At 32.5% G+C, this 25423-nt stretch overlaps 1 protein-coding gene across 1 annotated transcript in view; it reads left to right on the top strand.

The window, feature by feature from the left end:
• The first annotated feature begins 1922 nt into the window (after window positions 1–1922).
• LOC118197709 (protein O-mannosyl-transferase TMTC1-like) overlaps window positions 1923–25423 on the top strand; it is a 441210-nt gene continuing 417709 nt past the window's right edge. Inside the window, exon 1 of the mRNA XM_085808444.1 lies at window positions 1923–3643. Within this exon, the coding sequence (XP_085664570.1) occupies window positions 3174–3643 (470 nt within the window). The 5' untranslated portion in view covers window positions 1923–3173. The remainder of the gene's footprint in view (window positions 3644–25423) is intronic.

Here is a 25423-nt window from a genome sequence, read left to right as displayed (position 1 = left end):
TATTACCTTCGTTAGTATAGCTGTAACATTACTTTGCTCAGAAGAAAGCAAATGAAGCTGTTAAATAGTGGAGATAACATATACAGCGAAATATCACTCACTAAAATGTAATTAGAACTTTTACTCTTGATTGCCTTCCCAAATATCTAAGTTATGATTAAATAAGCATACCAGGCATTGAACTTGTAGTCCAGTTTCATTTAACATAAAACGTTTTTATTCCTTTGTAAGCGTTATAATGTGAGCAAATCTTAAATGATGCAAGTTCTATCTGTTGTCATCATGTAAAATACTCTTGCACATATTAAAGACAATCTGTTGCAAATAAAATAAAAGAAATTGAAATACAACAATTTATTTGATTCATAGAACCACTGTAAATTTAATGACCACAATAATTACATAATATATATTAAAAATTAATATTAATATTCACACATAATATGTATTAAAATTATCAGGTTCAATGTTTCTTCTTACCTTCTTCGGAAACATACAATGACCTGACTAGAACAGAGAGCTTACTAAAGCTATGTTCACTAATTGTAGTAAGTAGACAGGATACAGACGAAGGGTATACAAAACCCTTTATTTTTTTCTTTATATACAATGACTTCCGTACTTCGGAATACAATGACCCTCCACTCGGGGTCTAACTTAAAAGATATCAAAATAAAACTAAACTCTAATTTAACTTTAGAATAAGATTGGCCTTATAATAACAGGAAGCGTATGTAGCACAGAGACTGTGAACACTACAATACGTTTAATTTATCAAGAGGATTAAAACCTCTGGCCTGGAAGGCAAAGTAGCAACTGCGTAACTTCTAAGGTAAGCGGCCTGCTTCGAACTCACGGCTTCCTCTCTTCTGCTTGGCAAAAAGGCCACACTTAAATACTTGGCGTTCGCCAGACAACTTTGCATAAACTCCTTCACGCTTATAATTCTGGCCGGAAGTAGAAAATAAGAAGTGATAGTAAAGATTTAAAATAAAATAAACGTTAGTAAAACTTAAGATCCTTACAAAATTAAAAAGCAATTGTAATTATTAAAATGATTCACATTAAATTTACAGAACTGAATCAAATAAATTGCTATATTTCAATTTCTTTTCCTTTATTTGCAACAAGTTGGATATATATATATATATGTACATTGCAACAGATTATATATATATATATATATATGTGTGTGTGTGTGTGTGTGTGTGTAAAGACATAAAGTAAGAAATTTAGAACTAATTTTTTACAGAGACCAAAAATTTAAATTCGTAAATAATAAATTTCTAAATATTATTTGAAGTTTATTACTCATGAATTTCAATTTTTGGTCTTGATAAAAAATTAGTTCTAAATTTCTTATTTTATGTCTTTACTGATAACTTTTCTGCAGCTTAATGCGCGAAAACTCTAGGCAAGATTATATTTCGCTTTAATTTTTGTAATTATATATACATGAATAACTGATTTTGTTTCTTATGAATTAGATGAACTTGAAGTACCTTCATCAGCGTCTCCACTTAATTATTAATTATTGCTGATCCGCTGACTTCTTTTCAAGTGAACTTGGATTTTATGACAATCTTCTAAATTCTGAATAAAAACCAATGACTTTAAAGACAGCGGAGAAGAAAATACAGGGTTACTTTACATTTCATTATGCTCCTTCTCCCCTCTGTTGAACATCTTATGATCCGAAAGACCTATTCTTGAAGAATATTTTCATATATTTTGGACCATATTCTGACGCTGATTCTCATTGAAATATTAGTCGAAAATTTTAAAACTAACATACAATTTTTATCACATTTTATTATAAAAGAATGGCCGAACATTTTAAGCAGTGGCGTATTTGGCGATATTCACACGTGCGTTTGGCGACCGGCTCTAGTAAGAAAGCGACCACAATATCCGCGAGTGCAGTGGCGGCCCGTGCTGTCTCACCGGAACGCAGTTAATCTCAGCAGCTACGCAGTGGGAGCGCACGCTTCTTGGCCTTCCTTGAATGAATGAATGCTTCATGTGATCCACGAGGTTGTTCTGTTCCTTTCTGAACTCCTCTTAAAAGTTTTTTCCCGGCTTCGTGTATTTCGTAAGAGGAAATATCCAAGTTACAAAATTCTTTCGGATTCTCTCATGGATGAGTATGAAAAGCATTCGCCCACGGATGCTTGATGGTTGAGAATCATAACACTAATGGATTCAGTTGAGTGAAGTTATTGGCTAGAGTTCGATTCGTAAATAATGCAGACCCCCTGTTTCACTGTGTTGTTTGTAGTCTGATAGCGCCGCTAGCACATATTTCTGTCTCTTCGCTACTTCTTTACACATTTGCTAGACAAAATAATATTCATTGTATAAGTGTATTAGTATCAATTAATATAAATTTATCTTCCTTTCAAATCGGTGTACTAGAATCTTAAATTTTTATCAAAATTGTTTACAGTGTAGTGTGAGAAATATCGAATATAAACAATAATTAAATTACTGTAAGGAACTTGTTTAACTCCTGTATACAAACTATCCAGAACTTGCTAAATGTTAGACGTTTATTTCAGTTAAAAGGCAAACTGGTGAAGATGTTTTGCCAATGATTAGCAAGAAGACATTTCACCATGAACCTGAGCATCAACTGTCATGGAGAAGTTATGAAAAAAATTCATTATTTATTCAAGTAAACAAGTAAAACTAAATGTATATTTTTTTACCTTAGAACAGTTAAATTAGTTTCGCACTCTGAACTCGTTTGTGAAGTAATTTCTTGAAATTAAAGCTGCTCATTTTCGGTATTTTCTACTTTGGATTCATCACATTTTACTTACTTTTTTATCGCGAATAAATTTGAGGAAAATTTCCAAGCAAATTTATTTTTATAGTTGCTTGATATTTTTGTGAATTACTTTAACTAAGAATTAACTTTAAAATTGAGATACTACTCAAAACGGCATTACGTGTGTTTATCGGAAGCTAAAAACATTTTTATAGCCTGTATTTCACGCTCAGAAAGAAAGAAATCCTATATTAATTCTGTAAAATGTATGAAATGCGGCTTATTAAGGAAGCAGGAATTTTTTATTTCTGAGAAACTGATTTCCGTTTCTAGCTAAATACTTCTCAAGGAATATATATAAGTGGTATCTAACTTTCGAGAAATACTAGAGCAGTAAAGGAAAATGGGAAGAGATATATGGATGAGCCCTTCTCCCTATCAGGCTGCATCTGCAACTTCCTGCCTCTACCATCAACCTCATCACCCAAGACATCGTAAAAGAGTCTCAGTGGAAACTCGACGGACCCCAAACTCTTCTAAAGCCAAATCAAATAGGCGCTGCACCCCGTGGTGCTCGTCGTTTATGTGGTATCAAATGTCCACCCTGTCGTCCTCTTTTCGATGTAGCTCTTTGGTGACAATCACTGTGGATGTTTTAATGTATGCGCTTGTTATAGCAGCATGTGTAGCATGCTACGCAAACTCTTTAGAAGGAGAATTTGTTCACGATGACATGGTATCTATTACCACGAACCCAGACGTTATAGGAAAAAATCCGGTGAAAGAAATGTTCTTCAATGATTTCTGGGGGAAACCCATGACTGATCCGACTAGTCATAAATCCTATCGCCCCCTGACTGTGCTTACCTTTCGGTAAGTTATAAAATTTATTATTCATACTCTTTAGTAGATCTATAAAATATACAAAATTCCATTTATCTCTTTATAATACATAATAAAGATAGCATAAGTGGATCAGTGGGAAGACTAATAGAAACGATAAAACCTATAAGATAGAAAAAATATCGTTTTGTTTGATTACAAAAATATCCCCATAGATTATCAGCTTTTATACATTAACACACATGGCGCTTTGTGCTGTTTAGGTGTTTCAAAAGAAACGGCAGTTTTACATGATTACGTTAGTAAAATTTTAAATATAAAAAATGTGTAACTTCAGAAGTTATAAAAACTCCTATTTCGTATATTTTATACCTTAACGTAGCAATCTTCTTAACTACCTAAATGTTTTTTCGAACAAAAAGAAAGTGCTTTTATGAACACTTGTTTTCCAATTACTATTTTTGAAATCATTGTTAGGATTTTTACTTATGTTTCTCAGGAAAGTCTCTTATGTTTCTTAATTTATTTCTTTTAAGTATCACAAATATTTAAATATTATGATAAGAAACGTCTTACAGAGTATTTAATTTGTCAAAGGTTAAAGGCATGTTAAATGTGCAGAAAAAATGCGCTTTAGTATGCACAGACATTCTTACACATAGTAAGCAAATTTTATGCAAGAATATTACTCTTATTTTTCATTTAAATGTTCTCTAATGCTTACATACTCTCTGATATGCAAGAAAAATATTTTTTCGAAATATGCAACACCTCATTTGTTTATGCAGAAAGAGACCAGGACAGCAAATTAAGCAATCTTCAAAAAAGGATTCACGTCGCTTTTGTTTTCATTTACATGTATGTGTAAAATACATATCTATGTAAAGTAAACTATATACTTGCTGATTTTCAATTTTATAAAAATCACTGGGCTCAGATGTTACTGAACTACAGCGTATTTTGAAATTAAAATGAATTATGGGGCAAACTGAAATTAAGAAATGATCATAGTAGATTTCCTAAACGTGTATACAAGCTCCAATTAAAAAAATATTTATTAATTCTTGAATTTTGATAATTCTAATTGTTTTGGAATAGAATACCTTACTAAAGAATCATCTTCAATTGGTACCTTCAGCTTTTGAAAAGACGTTCTTTCGTATTTATCACAGGATCACTATGAGTACGAAGGAAATTATTTCAATGAATTAATTTAACGGAATAACAACAAGTAACGAATCTGAATTATTTAAATTATTCGTAAATTCAAAACGAATTTATAAAATTGAATTTTCTTTTCATTCTATACGAATATGCATTCACTTTATTTATGTAAAATTATTCTTATTTTATCACACCCATAAAGGGCGTTTAAAACACGCTTTTGAATACGGAATGTTTCTAAATAAAAATTACGCACTAAAAGGAGCTTCACACATTTTGCACGTTTTCCTTAGAATTACATTTTAGAGTAAATTAGATTACCTTTAAGTTCCATAAATAAAAACAGTTTCATAATTCAAAATTTTACTGAATTCCTATCACGGGTGTAACAAAAGTGCTTATACAGATGAAGTAGATTTGTAATGGATTTCGGAAAATTTGAAATATATGAATACATTAGAGAACTAAAGTAGAATTTTATTTCCTATTTTATTGCTTCATATACGGAAACTAAATAAACTGCAATAAACTAGCATTACTGGCTTTTTATGCATAATGGTGTTTAAGGCTTTAAAAAGGAAAATACGTTCCTTCGTTTTTTTTTTTTTTTTTTCTACATGGAACACTAATTTAAAATTTTTTCTCAATATAAAAAAAAAAAAATCTATGTATAAGAATATAAAGTAAATTATAAATATACAAATATATAATATATAAAGTAAATTACTACGCAGTTTTATGAATTGTAAATTATGATTTAATAATTTCTCGGGCTTCGAATGCTTTATATTTAAGATGTGCTTTTTATATGTCCTAATGAATAGCAAAAATCTGTGTGAGAAGAATCATTTTTGAGACGTTACAAAATGCTCTAAAACAGCATAGAATTACTATGCGAGTTGTTGAATAATAAATTCAGGCGAACATTTTACATAAAAACAGCGCAACTTTAAGAAATAACGTAAGAAAAGAGTCCGAGTCAATCTCCGTAGCTAACCTTATCCTTAGGTAATTTACGAAACAGCTACGATTTTCTCTTCGTACTTTTATTCAACGAAAATGTTCCAACAGACGGTAACGGACTTACGTCTCTTCATCATAATCAAAAGTAGAGTTGGGGAGAGGGAAAAGCGATCGTGGGCGGTGCGTTTCCCTTTAGAATGACTGAATTATCAATGAGCTGGTTTATCTAAACTTTCGATTACGCATTAAACTGTTTTTGCTTTTGTCTAAGTAGAATTAAAAAAAAAATACTTTTTCTTCAACAAATTCATTTTCTGACAGCTATTAATAAATAGAAATTTTCTAGTCTATTTCCTAAACAGTAGAATGACATCATATACGCTATATTCTAAAACGACAAATCAAAAGAGGAAATTAAAGACGTTTTAATGTATGCTTTTAAAAACAGGCTCACACTCTTTACTTATCATGTAATTCGGTAGCAGAGCAATTCTTTCTAAATTTAGAAAGTAAATAACTCAAAAAATATTAATGCTCACCTTTCACAGAAAAGGTAATTTATTTACAGTCACATACAATCCATGAACCAGATTTCATAGACAATGATTCTATAAAGACAATGTTAGGTTAGATTATTTGAATATGGCAAAGCGTACAAGAGCTATCTGCCGAACGGAGAAGGCTTTCGTGGAGGACTCTTAAGGGAATCTAAAAGCCCACCAGCGGCCGAGCGGTAAAGTCGCCGAACACTGGTAGTTCGGTCCGAGGTTCGAATCCCGCGAACGGGCTGGCTGCATGGGTGTTTTCGTGGTTTTCCCCATGTGTAACGTGTATACGAGCCAGTTTCACTTAGAAAGTCCTCCAAGAAGGCATCCCTCCCCTTAGGCAGATAGCCCTCGTGTGCTTTGCCATAATTAAATACACCAACAGCTTAAGGGAATCTCGCTCGCATTCACGTAACACATCGGAAAAAGCCGAGCAGTCGGCCCGTCCGTTTGTTTGGTGTCGAATCCGAGAAGAACTAAGAACATTCAGCTGTCTTTAATCGCTCTGCCGACACTGTACAGGAAACTGTCTCATATTTATGTTATTTATGTTATACATGGAGATTTTCACTAGCGGTAACCCTTTAAAAATAGCTATCTTAGTCATTTGGACTCTGGTAGCTCTTCAAAATTTATGACAAAATCTTAATTCCTATTAGTATCAATGTTTATAACCACAAAAAGGTGAGTGCGGGATCAGCACTTCTTCATATCGGTCATGATTATGCAAATGATAAGTAATTTTTGTTGTTGTCAGTTTCTTACACAGCTACTTCACAGAAACGATCTTGCAAAAATACTAGCTATGAGATTAGTCTGTTGTTAAGAGTTTTAAGGTTTTGCGTATACTAAGCATACTATATTCACTTTGATTTCAAATATGTATTGATCTAATTCTAAATTGTATTGATTTTATTTCTCATTTTTGATACTTGAAATCACCATAAGAAGTAGGGATATAATGTAAAATTTGCTGTTTCTCAATATGTGCTTTCTTAAAATATGGTGTAATACTCTAAAATTTATCTTAGTGATATGAAATTGAGGATAGAGTTACATTTTATATATTGTAGAGTTCTCCACTTTGTAAAGGCTAAGTTGTTGCTGAATGTGAAGAATCTTAAGAACTGATAAGCGAATAATCGCTTGAGTTAGTGCGACAAGAAACAACAAGATGGAAGTGTAAGTAACCCTTTATTATTCAGATAAGATTTAACAGAACTCCGTCTTGGAGTGTACAGTAAAAGCCAACACTTGGGCTTGAACGTAAGAGGCTAAGAAGTAAACTAAAACTAATCTAAACTAAAGAGATATAGCCGAAGCTATCAAAGATTTAAAGGAGTTGGCTCCTTAAACACGAGATCACTGCGAAGCTATCAAGGGCCTGAGTACGGCCGAGCGTAATAACAGCTTTGAGAGAGAGTAGCCAAAAAGGCGGGCGCGCGCTAATCAGAAACTGATTATCTGTAACTCAGCAAGTAGAAACTCGCGGTTAAATACTGCTCCTCCTTATTATGTATTCAGACGTGATTGCCAAACTACGTTCTAGCCGGAAGTAGTAAGTTGAAGTTAAAAACTTGACAGGAAAGAAGTTTAACTCAAAATTTAACTGTTAATAAAATTAACATAATCCTTACAATATAAACACCATATTCCTGACATGTGCATAAGTTTAAGCATGAAACGTTGAATATAAGACGCTACTAAATTTAAAGGAAATAATATTAAAATGCAAGGAGAAAGGAAAAGAAATCAAAGGAAATAAAATTACATTGAAACTTTGTGGTACACTTTTTCTCTATTTCGGAGGCTTGAAATTAAAGGAGTATGACCTTTGAACTTATTTTATAAGAGTCGTTTGAGTGATGAAAAATAAACTAGCAGTGCTATATTTAGTGGTTCCAAACTGGCAGCCTTCATGCATGTCTTGTATGAAGCAATTTTATACTGCACTCGAATACATTTCAATTACATATTTGTTGCAAATACGGCGTCACGATGATTTCAAGATTTTAACAGTCCGAAGTCTGAGTTTACATTAGTTTCGTTACTATTAAAAACGAAAATAAATAACACACCGGAAATTATATAAATGGATTCATTTACAGAGTGATATATGTGACGACTATAAGCTATTTGCTATATTCCTTTTTTACAGTTGCTAATTGATAAGAATGCATCCTGATTAATGGAGGAGCATCTAAAAATACCCGACGAAGATAATTTAGCAGTTTTCTCCAATTATTATAATGAAAACGCCGTCAAGAGTTAAGCTGTAGTAAGAAGTAAAAGAAGTTCATAATTATTTACATGGCGAAATATGCATTTTTATTTATAGGTCGAAGAAAAATGTAATATCTCAGAAAAAGAAAGTAGGTTGGTATTACTTATTCTCACGTTTTGTCTAAATTGAAAATTTTTCTCTTAAAACTCAGAAAGTTTTCGGAATTTAAATATTTTTAGTTTAAATTAAAATAAGTTGTTTAATGATTAAACATGTTGAAACCGTTTTAAATAAATGCAAGCCTGAAAATTTAATATATAGCTATCAAATATTTAATAAAAAGGTGTGACCAACAAAAAGTGTCTTGCAAATACCAAAATTTAGATTTCAGGTAGAAAACAAATGCAAATTTTAATTTTTCTCTTTGCGATTTAATTTTTGTTGTTTTTGTGTATTTTATTTAATAAATAATTAGTAAGCGAAATTTTAAATTTATTTAAAGTACTTTTTATTGAAACGTGAGTGAATGCGAATTTGGGGTCTGGCTGAGTATTTCTTTGAAAAAGCTGTAGTCGGGAAAATAAAAATAATGCGACCTACATAAAGGTTGCTGTTAGTGCTGTTGTTGCTGTTTTTGTTGCTAATGCTCACTTGTCTGACCTGCAGTCAGCTCAAGCCCACGAAATTCCTCGTGGCAAGGAGCGCAAGTTTTACGCTTATCGTTGGCAACAACCTCGAGTAACTTACAGGTGACAGTGCGGTTTAGCTCAGTTCCGCCTCCAATTTTGAGAGTGAGACCGGGTCCGAGGGTCTCCCACCCTCGCCCCCACCATCAACCTCTCGAAAGGACTTTCGGATCGCCGCATATTTAGAGTGTCCCTATGCCGCACAGACACTATACATTTATAAACATCCATGGCTTTTTCGGGATTCGAACCCGATCCCTTCGGCACGGCAGTCAGCGATGCTAACTACTATATAACTTGGGTGGTGATTTACTTAAATGTCTGATTATTCTTAGGGATGGAATGGAGACTATTTTTGCAGAAACAAAATCGTTCAGTAAGAAGTTGTTATCAGCTAATAAGCGTTTTCGAAAACATGAAAAGTGAACAGGTACAATAAAAAGATTAGAGGAATGAACAAATCCTTCAAGAGCTGCCATCCTTACCTGCGGGAGCGGTAAATTCGCTGAACACTGGTAGTTCGGTCCGAGGTTCGAATCCCGTGAACGGGCTGGCTGCATGGGTGTTATCGTGGTTTTCCCCATGTTTAACGTGTATACGAGCCAGTTTCCCTTAGAAAGTCCTCCACGAAGGCATCCCTCCTTTTAGGCAGATAGCCCTAGTGTGCTTTGTCGTTATCTCAATAAACCAAACCAAACCTTACCTGCGGTGTTACTAGGTGCATTAGTATATTGCGTAAGGAAAACGGAATGATGATATATGCAGCATAAATAACCTAAAGCTTCTGCAAATGGTATGGAAAACAATAAATTATAAAGCTAATTTACATTAGATACCTGTAATAATTAACACTAAAAACAAAACAATGTAGGATGTAAAGGTCCGTGAATTATCGCTAATAATAATATCATACAACAAAAACTGTTTTTACGATCCAGAGAATCTCTTAAAAGTAAACAGAAAAAAAAAAATATATATATATATATATTTCCTGGCTTTCTAGCACTCAGGGTTATTACGTTGAATGTATTATTATAATGGATAACACGTGATTACTTGTCTTCACGCTCCTCACATATTCCTTGCAAACGTATTTACTTATTTGGCTTTTTGCTTAATTCACAACAGTTTCGAAAATATATAAATATGTACCTGGTGCATATTAATATGCAAAAGCTCTAACAGTAGATTTAAAAAGATAAAATGTCGCATGTAACAAAGTGGAACTTGAGGCAAATTCTTGGACTGAGCGTTAGCGACTTATCGCTACGTCTAAGATGAAAAAAAAAAAAAAAATGTAACAACGGAGTAAAAGACCATTTTATTCAAAACTCAAAGGAATTTAATAGGATGCACTTCTTGCGCTTACAAACCAGCCATCATTTCTAGTATAACTAAAAATATAAGGAAACTTAAAACTTAGTTAAATCTCAAGTTATCCCAACAGGCTACACAGAAATGAATACCTCGAAAGTTGGCTCAAATCTGTATCGTCGAGACACTGTTGGCAAGAATAACGTAGCGCCGAAGATAGACTGCTTTAGCAGAATTTAAACTAGTAACGTGGTCTTCAGAAGATAGGACACGCTCTGATTAAACAGTTTAAAAGCTTCATTTAAATACTACTGCCTTCTACTTCATTTGAATACGCGCGTTCTAAAAGCTAGTGGCAGGAAAATGGGAAAGGAAAACGAGAGTGAAGATGTTTAACATAACAAAAACTAGTTAGATGAAAATCAATAACTCCTTATATTTTTTTTTACTGTCAGAATTCAAGTACTCGCAACGAAGGTCTTTAACGACCTTGTTTACGTCTTATAAACTTTAAGACCGTGAGCCAACTTTATTTTTATTTTTTATTTATTTATTTTTTTGTCTTAACTAAACTATGAGCCAACTTCTTACAAGCAAAAGAGTTTAGAACTATTTTAATTCTAATCATGAGCTAACTTCTTACAAGCAAAATTTAATTTGATTGTAAGAAGTTGATTTTAACTAACCATGAGCCAACTTCTTACAAGCAAAAGAGTTTAGAACTATTTTAATTCTAATTTTAAATATTTATGCGACAAAGAACTGAGTTTCCATCAACAATTTTCTTCCATTTACATTCACAATGAATCAGCTGCTAATCCACTTCCAGTCATCTGGAAGGAAAACGTTTTAGCAGAAAAATTACGTTATTATTGGAGAAGTGGAACGGCAAGCACTTAGGCAGCTGGGGAAGTTCGTTCTGTAGTTAAACCATCGAAACTAGTCCTGCAAAATTTACGAATATTGCGCTGATTCTTATTGTTTGACTTCTTCAATAATCGTCGCTCGGCGTTCAGTTTTAACCTAAATTACAAGTTAAATTACTTCAATTTAATTCAGCATTTCTGAACCTTTCCTTATTCAAATATTTCATCAAAATCTTTTTCATATAATTTTATTCAACTTTCCATTGGCATTTTGTCATGAAACCTCAGCTGTACATATTTAATTGCGTCCTGTGTCTTCAATGATCTTGTTTTCACTAAGATGGTCTCACTGCACTCGGAGAGATATTCCCGGCTAAATCGTTAGGTCCATATTTCATGCATTCTCAAATGGATCGGAAATCAATCACCATCGCTTGAAATGGATCGGTGAACGAATAAAAGAAAGACAGAAATCATTATTTGTCTTTGCTTGGCGAAAGACAAGTGAGTGTGGGCAAACAAAAAGATCCTTCCTTTTCCTAACCACTTAATGCGTGGCCATGAATTTTTGATGAAACGTTTTGGTTTTATTGTGTTTTATAAATTTATAAATTTTGAAAGTGTTGTATATTATTTTTAAACATCCTGTCTGTATATGTATATATACATACATGGGCACATATACATATATTATTTGTGTATGTGTATACACAAATATGTGTGTGTAATATAAAAATATGTAAATTGAAAGCCTAACTAATTATCAACGGCCCCTTAAGTCTTATATTTAATTTGGTTACTTCACCTTTTAATCCTAAAAGCAGTAACATGCTTATAATAAATCTCTCTAAAAAACGGCGGTTCGAAATTAAGTTTTATCACATGACCCTTATTAGCACTATTGATGCAGGTATTTCAGCCAGTGGTATAATTTAAAAATTCCAAACGAATCCTGAATTAGCCGATAGAAATACTGTTAATGACTTGGTTAAGAATGATACATTTTTGGTTTAACTGTATCATTCTTAACCAAGCTTTAATTGGATTTTACTCATGTTTCTCTCTTGCTTCCTGCTGTGCTGAAGTGTAGCCGTTTAGATTATTTTCATTGTGTGTATTATTATAAAAGTATAAAAAGAGGCCCATATATATTTGATCATGAACACGGGTAGATGCTGCACCGGTTAATCTGTATTTGCGTTAAGGGGTCTAGTACACCTTAAAACCCATAAGATTTTCGAATATGTGACTGTTGTAAGAATTGGGATGACTTATTTATTTTAAAAGCAATTACTTCCAACCTTTTACAGATGACTATATAATATAGTTGTTTTCTGAAATAGTGAACAGAAAGTTTGTGTTGCCACAAATATTTTTACAATTTGATCCGCTTTTTGACAAAAGTCTTCGTCATGTTTCCACCTTGCGCGCACAGTTTAAAACATTCTGTTGCATAATTTAATTCCATATTTAATATACAGCTTTTATAACATTTGGAAACTACTGTGAACCAAAAAATTCTAAGAATTTCATGTTAAATTTTTATTTTGTTTGGAGTCGAGTTTATAATATGTATTTTATTAAAAAAATCTGTAATGTTTTCGTCCATAAAATTTTTTAAAATTAAAATATTCATCAGATTTTAGGTTCAGTTAAAAGATAAAGCTCATATAAAGAATTCCATCGAATTTTCAGTATGTACCATTAGCCATTTTTAAAATAGCGTGCGCGCAAGGTGAAAACGTGACGAAACATTTTGTCACAAAGCGGATTAAATTATATTAATATTATTTTGTCACAAAGCGGATTAAATTATAAAAATACTTTTGGCAACACAAACTTTCTGAACACTATTTCAGAAAGCAGCTATATTATGCAGTCAGCTGTAAAAAGTTGGAAGTCATTGATCTTAAAATAAATAAAATATCCCAATTCTTGCAACAGTCACATATTCGAAGGGTGTTAAGGGGTCTAAGGTGTATAAGCCCCCTTAAGTATCAATAATGAAAGAAAGTGTTCTATCAGACGACCTCTACCATCTTTATGCACTGTTCTGTAAGAATACGTCAGCGTCTTCACCATCGACTCAAAATTTTCGTTGCATACACATATACAATATTTATTTAGCAAACACAGAAACCCCTTTTTGGCATCTTCTCCTGCCATGGGTAACCAAACGTAAGACATATTACCTGTGTTCGTGACCTTCAGCCATTTAGTTTTCCTAGATTGCTAGGGGCTCACCAGCGGCCGAGCGGTAAAATCGCTGAACACTGGTAGTTCGGTCCAAGGTTCGAATCCCGCGAACGGGCTGGCTGCATGGGCGTTTTCGTGGTTTTCCCCATGTGTAACGTGTATACGAGCCAGTTTCCCTTAGAAAGTCCTCCACGAAAGGCATCCCTCCCCTTAGGCAGATAGCCCTAGTGTGCTTTGCCGTATTTTTAATACACACACACACACACACACCTAGATTGCTAGTATTGATAACATGCGTTGTTTTGTTGTGACTTATCTCCCTTGTGGACAGTAACATCAGACTAAATCCATGAGATTCATTGTGGGAAGGAGAGCAAGATTGCTCCTGTCATTGGCAAAAGTCGTGAGCACAATACGGATGACAGTACGACTTTGCTCCTTTCCGTCCAGTTTTGAAAGAGAGCACCGTAGAGGAGACAGAATCGAGAATCTCCCACACCTCTTCCCCTAAAAGCAGCCTCTCGAGACGAATTTCGGCTCGCCTCATATTTAAAGTGTCCCCATGCCGCACAGACACTATACATTTACAAACCTTCATAGCTACTCCGGGATTCAATTCCAGCCAGCTACGCTATCCCGATTGGGCAGCGATAGCAGATGTATATTTAGTAAACAAATGTTAGGTAACACAATTGAAATCAACTGTGCATGCAGTCCACTCTGGAGCAAAGAATCGAGGAGATGGCGAAATTCCTAGTGTTTAGTGGTTTCGGAAACTTGGTTTTTAAAACATAATCACCAATTAAAAAGAAATTGAATCGTTTCAAATAAATACTAAAAAAGCTAGAAATTACCTTAGTTAAAATACAATTTATTTTTGCACAAATAGTCTGTTTAACAGAACAGCAAATGCGACCTAAAAGAGAGATATAACATGAATCTTTTTTTAATACATCAACAATAATTTAAAAAGTAATGTTGTAATTGATTATAATTGAATATATGAGTCAAATAAAAAAATCTGTCATCTTATAAATCAGGGATTGGATTGGATTATTCAGTTACGGCAAAGCACACGAGGGCTGTCTGCCTAAAGGGAGGGATGCCTTCGTGGAGGACTTTCTAAGGGAAACTGGCTCGTATACACGTTACACATGGGGAAAACCACGAAAACGCCCATGCAGCCAGCCCATTCGCGGGATTCGAACCTCGGCCCTAACTACCAGTGTTCAGCGTCTTTACCGCTCGGCCGCTGGTGAGCTCTCTTATAAATCAGGAACCGTGTATGTATACTATGCCTACAAACGCCCTTACCAGGCATTTCTTTTCGCAACCCTTGGTCATAGACATGTGCTTCCAGCTACAAAAAATGTTTTAAATGACGAAAAGATTCACGTATCTTTATTTATAAATTTTAAAAATTGATTTTGTATGAAATGAGAAATTTACTTTTTTATACGTTCCCTTGTCTCTATACTTACATTTAGATAAACGTTATGCTTTTTTTAAATATTAAAAAAAGAAAATGTTCGAACCAAGTATGATAAAATTGACCGAGGTATTTGATATTAAATTTGGAATTCATATTCAGAGGCTGCACACAAATCGAAGACACAAATGATTATATTTATACGCTGCGGCTCAGATGGGAAAATGGTTGTTGACTCTGACTACCATACCGTAGGGCCCGGGTTCAAATCCCGGAGAAGGGCTTGGATTTTAATTGTCTCTTCCTTCATAGGCGGTAACGGTAGCCTCCTATTATGCGCCTCCATAGTAAACTTACCACCGCTCCTGGCCTTAGTAGTGGCACAAAGCTTAAAATAGCAAGTGAGCGCAATTTAAAAATAATTGATATGTAATTGAAAATAAAATATCAGTTTAGAAAAAATGTTTCTGATGTATAAGATATTAAGTGACGATCATGTCTATGTAGATCGCTGTGAAAAAGCATCAATAAATATATAAACATTTTTTGGCCTAACAGCGGCCGTGCGGTAAAGTCCCTGAACACTGGTAGTTCGGTCCGAGGTTCGAATTCCGGAAAACGAACTGGCTGCATTGGCGTTTTCGTGATTTTCCACATGTGTAACGTGTTAATACGAGCGAGTTTCCTTTAAAAAGTGCTCCACGAAAGCATCCCTCCCTTCCGTGGAGTGCCTTGAGTGGAACACGTAAATAATAATAATACACCTTTTTTTTATCATAATGGGAATTTTATTCAAAGAATCTTTTAGTATTCGTGTTTTAGAAAACACTGGTACGTAGCGAGCTAGTAATGTTATTTGTATTAATTAAAAATGAAAAATATGTGTGTGTGTATTTAATTATGGCAAAGCACACTAGGGCTATCTGCCTAAGGGGAGGGATGCCTTCGTGGAGGACTTTCTAAGGGAAACTGGCTCGTATACACGTTACACATGGGGAAAACCACGAAAACACCCATGCAGCCAGCCCGTTCGCGGGATTCGAACCTCGGACCGAACTACCAGTGTTCAGCGACTTTACCGCTCGGCCGCTGGGGGGCTGAAAATATGTATAGTTAGTTATTTAGTTAGAAAGTTGTTTGGTTAGAAATTTTTTACGATTTTCAGATTATGACTCTAAAGTAATTAAAATTCATGAGGACATTAATAACTTATATTCATACTTTGAAAAGCATAAATTATTTGTGAATTAAAATCTAATTAAAATTAAAAATTAAAATCTGATAAATCAATCAAAAATATCACTCAATGACATAGGGGGAGAAATTAGCCTAAAACTATTCTAATTTGTTTGGTAGCAGACCCTTTGAGTACGAAATGAAATTGATGTCAAAAATCGCAAATGTTGAAGTTAAATATCTCGCTAATTTTTTCTCAGAATGAAAATCAAACTTCTTGCGATTTATTTTTCATAAGGAGTGCAAAATATGCCTAAATATAAGTATAGGGGCTGAAGGAAGTTGTAAAAAGTTATATTTCTTAATTCCTACAAAATTGATTTCTTTAACATTAAAGAAGGTCAAAAAATGAATTGTTTGCATCATTTAAGCTTTTTTGTAATGGGAAAGAGTGTCTACGAACAACGAGCGAAAATGAAAGCCGGATAACACCTTATAAAGACACGGTGAATATGTTTATTTATATAATAGTCATATTATTATATATATAGTCACCTCTATAAATATATTTTTCAGTTTCAGTTTTTGACACCTTTAAATGTTTTTTATTATATGAAATTACTTTATACATTTCAAAAGATAATACTTGTCTAAACATTGAATCTCTGCAGAGGCTTTGTTCAGTAATGTTTTCGTATTCTTTTCAATAATGTTTCAGATTTTACATTTAAGATATATAATAAATAAATAGATAAATAATAGATATATAATAGTTAAAAATTTAATATAATAATAGATATACTATAATATATAATAGAAATTTAGATAATAGAAAGATATATAATATAAATATAGTATAGAAATATATAATAGAAAGATATATAATAGATAAAAATTTAAATTATACATAGATGTATAATTTAAATTTGTTTTGCTTTGGTTTAAAATACAACTTTGTAATAAAATCCAATATGGCTGAGTATCTTTTGTCATCAAGATCAGCAGTCTGCCTCCACTATTGAGTCATTCAATCTGCTTGTTATTATCGATTCGAAATATAAAAGAATTTTTACGGTAAACGCGTTAGAAAGAAGCAAAGAGAAAGTTTTTCTCTTCCAATGTTCGCAAAAGGTTGGAGTATGGATCAAAAAAAAAAAATAATGATATTTGTATTTTCCATTTCAGTTCAATTCAGTGTATAAAGGATCAGAGAGATAAAATATATTATTTTTTTGCATCTATGCTAGATGATGTTATGAATCATAAATAGCTGCTATTTGAATGTTGTAAACAAGGTACTTGAATATTCGCTGCATTTTAATATGAAATCCTACTTTTCTTTGTGCTTCAAAAACCAAAAAATTATAATATATGAAGATGCTATTTTAGATTTACCGTAAAATATTTTTCTATTACAATTTTTGAATTTTGAAAAGAATGATTATTATTGATTCTGGATCCTACTGGTCACAATAATCTCGAAAATATCTGTAAAAATTCTTATTTATAAAGCTAATATACATTTGTGTATGAGATATATACTATATTTGTGATACAGGTCTATTTATGAATACATTTATTTATGAAAAATATGTATGACTATATCTCATGAACTTTTTTATTATTTATGTACACACATATATATGTATGTATATGTATATATACATATATATTCTTATATATTCAGGTATATATAAGAATATTTAAGTCCGTGCGGAATGTTACCAAAGCAAGAATGGAGTTTGTAAAAGCCTAAATCTTGTATACATTTGTATTATTCATCGTGATTATTCTTTGTATGTTTTTGTTTTTTTTGGTAGTAATGCATTGTAATTTTAAACGAGGTAAAATTTGATTCAGGGATTACGTAATAAATTACATTCAAACATTTTTAGCCCAAAGGGCTTTTAATTTCGTTTTGAAATTTTGTGGCGTTTCACTTTTAAAATCGTCGCCACCAAGTAATGGAGTCCTGCATTATATTTAAAGAAATCAAATAATGAAGAATCTACATGAATATAAATGTCTTTCGCATTGTGAAAAAACAAAGGTACCGAGAGCCATCAAATTTTAAATAAGTAATCCTCGACACTAATATAGGCATCTGGAAGCCCAAATTTGGAATGTGGAATTTGTTTTATTATAAATTTTATATTTTGTAAAACTTTAACGAATTTTTAATTAACAAACTCGACGACTTGACTTCAAAGTGAGCAATGGCAACATTTCACAGAACAAAAAAATATTTTTATCTCCAGCTCAGGAGACTATTCAACGGAAATTCTAAAGACATTCTTCAAATCTTCTTAAAAATATTTTGTGATATTGCTGTTGAACTGAATTTTATGGTTTATTTTTCATTCTTTTCCTGTTCATAATGATGCAACGTTCCTCTTAAATGTTATGTTCTCTTATGAATTGTTATAGAGTACTATAAAATCAATTTGTGGCAGAAATACGTTGTGAAATGACTTCAATGGAAACTAATTTTTCTGTTCTTTCATTTTTTTTAGCAAATCGAACATAAAAACAATATAAAACGACAATATACAAAATTACTATGGAGTGGTGGTGTGGTGTATTTAATTATGGCAAAGCACACTAGGGCTGTCTGCCTAAGGGGAGGGATGCCTTCGTGGAGGACTTTCTAAGGGAAACTGGCTCGTATACACGTTACACATGGGGAAAACCACGAAAACACCCATGCAGCCAGCCCGTTCGCGGGATTCGAACCTTGGACCGAACTACCAGTGTTCAGCGACTTTACCGCTCGGCAGCTGGTGGGCCCTACAATGGAATGGAGAAGGATTGTGAAATTGATGCGTAGTATCTAACTTCGTCGGAAACTAATAATTATGTTGTTTCTTCTTTCAGCAACCTAAACATAAAATCAAAATTACGAAACAAGAATATACAAAATTAGGATGAAATGGAGAAGCATGAAGCTCTTATGATAGAAATAAACTAAAATAATAACATAATTAAAATTCTAAGCAATGCGTTGAATCAGTTCCAAATTTTGTAACGATTCATCATTTGCTTCGTACAATTACTAAAATCTGTCATATATATAGGTATGCCCTTTACATTGCAGTCGTTATTACTGAGCACTTGTCAGAAGATGAGCTAAGACGTTTAATTAACATAGACAGCGCTTTGTGCAGGATATTAGACGCATACAGACAGGTAGTGCTTTAAATACTATTAAATGATGCTAGGCGCACTCTGATTTCGGAAAACCTTGTAATTAAAAAATCACATATGTTTCAAATCTAGAGATTTGCATGATCATTTGCATTAGAAGTAATAACTCTTTACTCATTTCTTTGGAAAAACTGAAACTTGGAATTATTTACAGGTATAGCAATAAGAGATAATGCTCCAACCTGCAAGAATGTCCCAAAATCCAGCATTTGCTTTCCTTCCGGTTTAGAAGTTACGTTGTTTGGCAGCAAGATAGAGTAACCACGCCCTCTGTTAGAGTGAACCTATAAAAGCGCAGCTGTATATTCAGGTTTTTCAAAGTACTACAACGTCTAGTTGATATAACGGTAGCTTAAAAAATTCGAATAGTAAAATTCTTTAAAAATAAACTGTAATTTTGTGAAACTCTGGGATACTCATAAATCGAGCAAAATAATACAATTTCATTTTAGCCATAAAAATTACATTTAGAGATTATATATATATAGTTTAAGATCATCTCTAACTACTTGAAAAAAAACTGACTAACTGATTTTAGGCTAATGAATCTACGAAGATGCTTTCTGGTGATACCAATATTTTAAATAAGAATATAATTCCTTGTTGTGACTTATCTCACTTGTCTGACAGTAGCATCAGAACAAGCTCACGAAATTCATGGTGGCAAGGAGCTCAAGATTTCGCCTGTCGTTGGCAAAAGCCTTGAGCACCGTAGCAGTACGATTTTGCTCAATTCCGCCCCCAATTTTGATGGACAAGGTAGGAGGCAACAGATCCAAGGGTCTTAAAACCTTTCCCCCTACCACCAACCTCTGAAGAGGACTTTCGCCTCGCCCCATATTTAGAGTGCCCCCTTGCCGAACAGACGCTATATATTTTCAAATATCTGTGCCTTTTCCAAGATTCGAACCCGGGTTCTTCGGTACGGCAGTCAGCATCGCTAACCACTATCCTAGTTGTTCGGTGAAATAATTTTAAATTACAAAAATTTCTGAAACCTGTTTGTTAGATCTAAGAAATGAGAAACACTAGTCAAGGGAACTATTAATTAATAAATTCCTTACTTTATTTTTCATTTTTAAATAAAAAGTAAGTTAAAGGTGCAAAAGTGCATTAAACATGAACATGAATAAAAAGTATAAATGTGTTGAAGCGTATTCGTTGCAAAGCTGTTAGCTACAAAATACTAGTAAAGAAATATTTTTCATTGCAGGGAACTATTAATTAATCATTTTCTTATATTATTTCTTATTTTTAAAGAAGAAAATAAATTAGAAATACAAAAGACTTTTTGTACTGCAAATACGAACAGGACTTAAGCGATTACAATGAAGAAATATTATGTTTTTGCTCCAAATAAATAATGCTTTCTTTGAGACTTAACGACTTAACTGAAAGTAGCATTAACCAGGGCTTCGCTAGCAAACATCGGCAACTATCCTCTTAAAAACTGGTAAACTGCTTCTATGGTAATTCATGTAAAAACGTTCAAAACATGAATTTTCTTGAAAATCTCAGCACTAAAAATTTCGCCGACATATATGCTTGTTTTTACTTAAGCAAAGGAAATAATAACCATTATAGAAATTTATCAGCAAAGCTCTGATGATATGATGAGCGCCAGTTTATAACAATAAAAAAATTTCAAGGAGTAAAGCGTTTACTGAGTAGATTTATTTCAGTCTGGGATTCATTTTGTGGTTGCGACATCCTAGTTTTTTTGTATAGCAAGGAAATGAGACACCCATTGATATTCTTGTTTCTTCGGCCATTTTTAAGGAACAATAGCAGAGGGAAGCTGAAAGAACACCGAAAATAAAGAAATTTTTAGTAGTTTGCGTGCATATGCAGTACAATGGCGGTTTTGGCTGCAAGCCAACGAAATTCAAAAAGAAAAGAATTTTATTCTGGAAAGTAAGGATCGCGCATACGTAACCAAGAACTATAGGCAACTTTAAAAATTGATTGCATAAACATTGAACTCTAAAATGCAGATTGGATACTTTCAGATTTTTAATGAATTCTCTAATTTTCGGCTGAAACATTCATTGTTCACCCCATTTAAAATTTTAAGTCATTCTGTTATTTCAAGAAGAATACAGATAATGCTGACAAAGCAGCTAAATCCAGCAAATCAATGACTTTACATTAAATTTTGAATGAATGCCATAGCAAACAACATGGAGTATTCCCATTAGCTACTTCTAAAATACATTAACATATGTATGAGGTAAATGATAAAAATGCATTGTTATAAATATGCGGACATTTGCATTGTAAAATTTAATTGCGCATTATATTTGCTCCTTCGTTTCTTTTAAATTCAGCATTAATCTTTGTAAAATAGACGTATCTGACTGATAAGAACACACGAATTAATCTAATTCAGAAATTTATGGAGTTCAGAAAATAAATTGAAATAAATCGTATCTAATTAATCCATTTCCAATATTTGGCTGAAAAGCATGTGATTCTTTTACTTCTTTTACGTATATAATATAAATTAGCATTTTTTATACACTTAAACTTCTTGAAAGGCATTTGACATAGTTAGGCTCAAATGTTTATAAATGAAAATCTTCTTACATGATATAAGCGACTAAAAACAGTATATTTTCTTGGCAAGCTATTTTGTTGTAAAACGAATATGTGCAATTCACTATTCTTTTAATCTAGATTATTACCTTTGCTTTCGTTTAATGGTAACATTCTAAGAAAACAAAATGCTAAATGTCGTCTATTGTGTCAGTTTAATGAAAATGAGTTTGCTTAAATGCTTAAAATTAAAAATTATTTTTATGTTACAAAACAAATGCCATATAGACTTGAAAAACGGAAGCACCATCATAATGGTTTATAAACTTTCTGTGATGCTTCCTTTTATGCTGAATTAAGTAATACTGCTTTTCTTATAATTTTCTTGACGCTGAATCGAATAAACAACTTGCTTCTCCAGAATTATACAGAAGAACGGCTAAATGAAATAGGTGTTAGTTAATAATCTGCAGAATTACGCTGAATAATTGATTGCCTCATTCGCATAAGAGAAAATTCTCAAAACATCGCTCCGCCGTAAATATGATTGCACTGTTATTAAGATCAAACAGTGTTAGCCAAGATAGAAACCTTAATAAGGGTCTTGAGATATATAAGTTCCGGCACTTTTTTATAGATAAATTTTACATCGAGCAAAGCAACCTTCTTAACCCTTTCCAGCACGCTACCTTTTAATGTCGGAGTTTTGATAAAAAAAAAAAAAAAAAGGTAGACAGTCTAATTAGGCCTAGAGGAGTACACAAGTAAAATTTTGTGAAGATAGCACTTATCGTTTTAATTCTGTGGGTGTGCTTAAAGTGGCACACTGATTGAATAGAGCTTCGAGAAGAGTGCTGAAACGAGCATTGTTGTCAATGAACTGACCTATGAGATGCGGAGAAACAAAGAATACAGACTCTCAGTTGTCCTAGATTAGCGATGAGCCCGGTCTGGGCACATTTAGGGTTCGCCGTTTGATTTTAAGCAAGATTTCAAGGTAAAAAATTAAAACTAATATAGAATAAGAAGATTAGCGTACTGACAAAAAATAACATAGAAATTTCTTTTCAAACAATTCCTTTTATACTGTAAAAAAGATCTGGAAGATTTCTTTGAAAAATAAGGGTCATAAAAAACTAAACATGGCTAAAATATATGGATTGGTTTGTGTTGAGCTGCCATCTACTATAAAGAAAGAAGGTTCAGAGTAACCTATAGTAACTCATAAATCCTTTTTCATTCAATTTTTCTGTTCGTACAGAAGGAAATTTTCAGGTGTGTCCAGACTGGACACACTGTGCCGCAAATGGTTAAAGGCTCTGGTTCACCCACTTGCATAACAAGGTAAGTGTTTTTTTAGGGGGGCTCTGTTTAATAATAAATCCACTACACTTTTATTATTAAGTTACTTCTCTTCCATAACAGAGACGTCAATTTTATAAAGATGCTCTGCATACTGGAGACAGCACTGCTATAATGAAACGGAACACATAAAGGTATGGGCACCTTTATGAAGGCTCTAAATTTTCATAAAGGTGCCATCACTTTTACACCAAAAACCTGATCTGTTATAACGACACTGAAATCTATTTGCTAACCGTGTTAAGCTAAAAACAACTATATACAAGAGGGGACGCTTTGCTCTTTAATTAATATGGTACAATAGACAGCACTTTAGGTTATTTTTCGATCCATCTTCTTGCACTCAGTTTCTCTTTTTAAAGTATGCTTCGAAAATTGACTTTGGAGCTGTTTAGGCGTTTCATGAAATTGTTTAAAATTCATGAATAATGATTTCCTGCAACATACGACTTTTATACGAGAAATGAAAATTACATCACAGACAAATATTTTAAGTTGAAAAAAACATATTGTGATAAAATCGAAGGACATAAAAATATTATTGATAAACATTTCAGTTTTTAAAATTTAATCTTTACGTAAGGAAATCAAATAGGTTCTTATAAAATGAGTACTTCATGATGTGCATTTTAAGTTTACGAGTCTATGTGAATATTACAACAACTTGCAGACACTTATCACATCTATGATAACATAATTATTAAAATTACTACTGCGAAACTTCTGAGCCCACAAACTGCGCATCCACGTAGTTTCAATCTTCTGCAGTAATGAGATACATTCCGGTGACGTCAGTGGTCGCGTGATGTAAGAACTGCTAATGTAAACAAACAAGCTTGTCCTGTGGTAGATGTGTTGAAAATTCGGAAAGTTTGTTTATTTTTAATTAGTTATGAAATTTGCATTTCATCTTTAATTGTTATTTCATCCATTAATTAACTGTTTATTCATTTGGTTAGAATAATTTTGGTTAACTCATATATTATCTTTATGATACTCTTTTGCTCGCTGCGTTACCATGTTTTGATAGTGTTACTATTTATTTATGAATTCTTTCCTTGATCTGATAATTAATTCCTTTATAAAAATGTAAAAATGAATGCATTAAATCATGTTTACATAGAGTGCTCTTCTGTACTGAAAAGAAAGTTACTATAAATATTTTTAAGTCATAATTTTATCAGCTTAGAAGCAGAACGATAAATATAAATAGTTGGTTTCTGAAAATCGCAATAGTCAAATTTCCGGAGCACTGTAAATGCAGTTGGCCCTTAAATCATGTAAGAATAACGATGCCAATGTTCTGCGCAGTTCAAAATTAATATGTAATTTTATACAACTTAAAATTAAAATTTTATTTTTAGCAACTGACTTTATCCTATTGATAGTATAAACTGCAAATTAACACATTTTGTATACTATAATATAAATGTCACAAAGAAAAATATAGAGATTTGTGCAACTGAGTTCACTGCAGTACTAGCTGTGAAACTAATAATTTTTCATAATACATTTTTCTTCATTTTATAATAATAAATAATAATAAAGTATTATCTGTGCGCATTTTAAATATTCAAAAAATAAATTTGAAGTAATTTTTAATCTTGTAAGTTACATAATTTATGTGCAGAATTTTTTATTTGGAAATCATGTAGCTCAAAAGGATTTTTAAGAGTGTTTACACTAGTCTATTTTCTATTTTTTTTATTCAAAAATAGAAAATAGTCATTTTAAATATTCAAAAAATAAATTTGAAGTAATTTTTAATCTTGTAAGTTACATAATTTATGTGCAGAAGTTTTTATTTGGAAATCATGTAGCTCAAAAGGATTTTAAAGAGTGTTTACACTAGTCTATTTTCTATGGTAGATCTTTTCAAAAAAGATCTACCGTAGAAAATAGACTAGTGTAATTCTAATGCATATACCTAAGGCACATGTTATCTCAAATTATGGATTGAAACATTCACTGATTTTCAAGGACTAAATATACATGCTAATTTAATATTTAAACTAAACACTCAGCAATCTCCCATGAAAATTTAGAATTAAGTAAGAATTTTCTTCGTTTAAATGTGAGATAATTCCTGTATTCGTTTCTTAGATCATTTATATCTATTTTGAAGTCTAAGTTGCTATAACGAGTT

The sequence above is a fragment of the Stegodyphus dumicola genome, chromosome X1 (genome assembly GCF_044657685.1).
Source record: "Stegodyphus dumicola isolate Sdum_Otavi_A_Nest chromosome X1, ASM4465768v1".
In the NCBI taxonomy this organism is placed as follows: domain Eukaryota; kingdom Metazoa; phylum Arthropoda; class Arachnida; order Araneae; family Eresidae; genus Stegodyphus; species Stegodyphus dumicola.
Note: the sequence above shows the minus strand (reverse complement) of the source record. Positions and strands in the feature narration are given on the sequence as shown.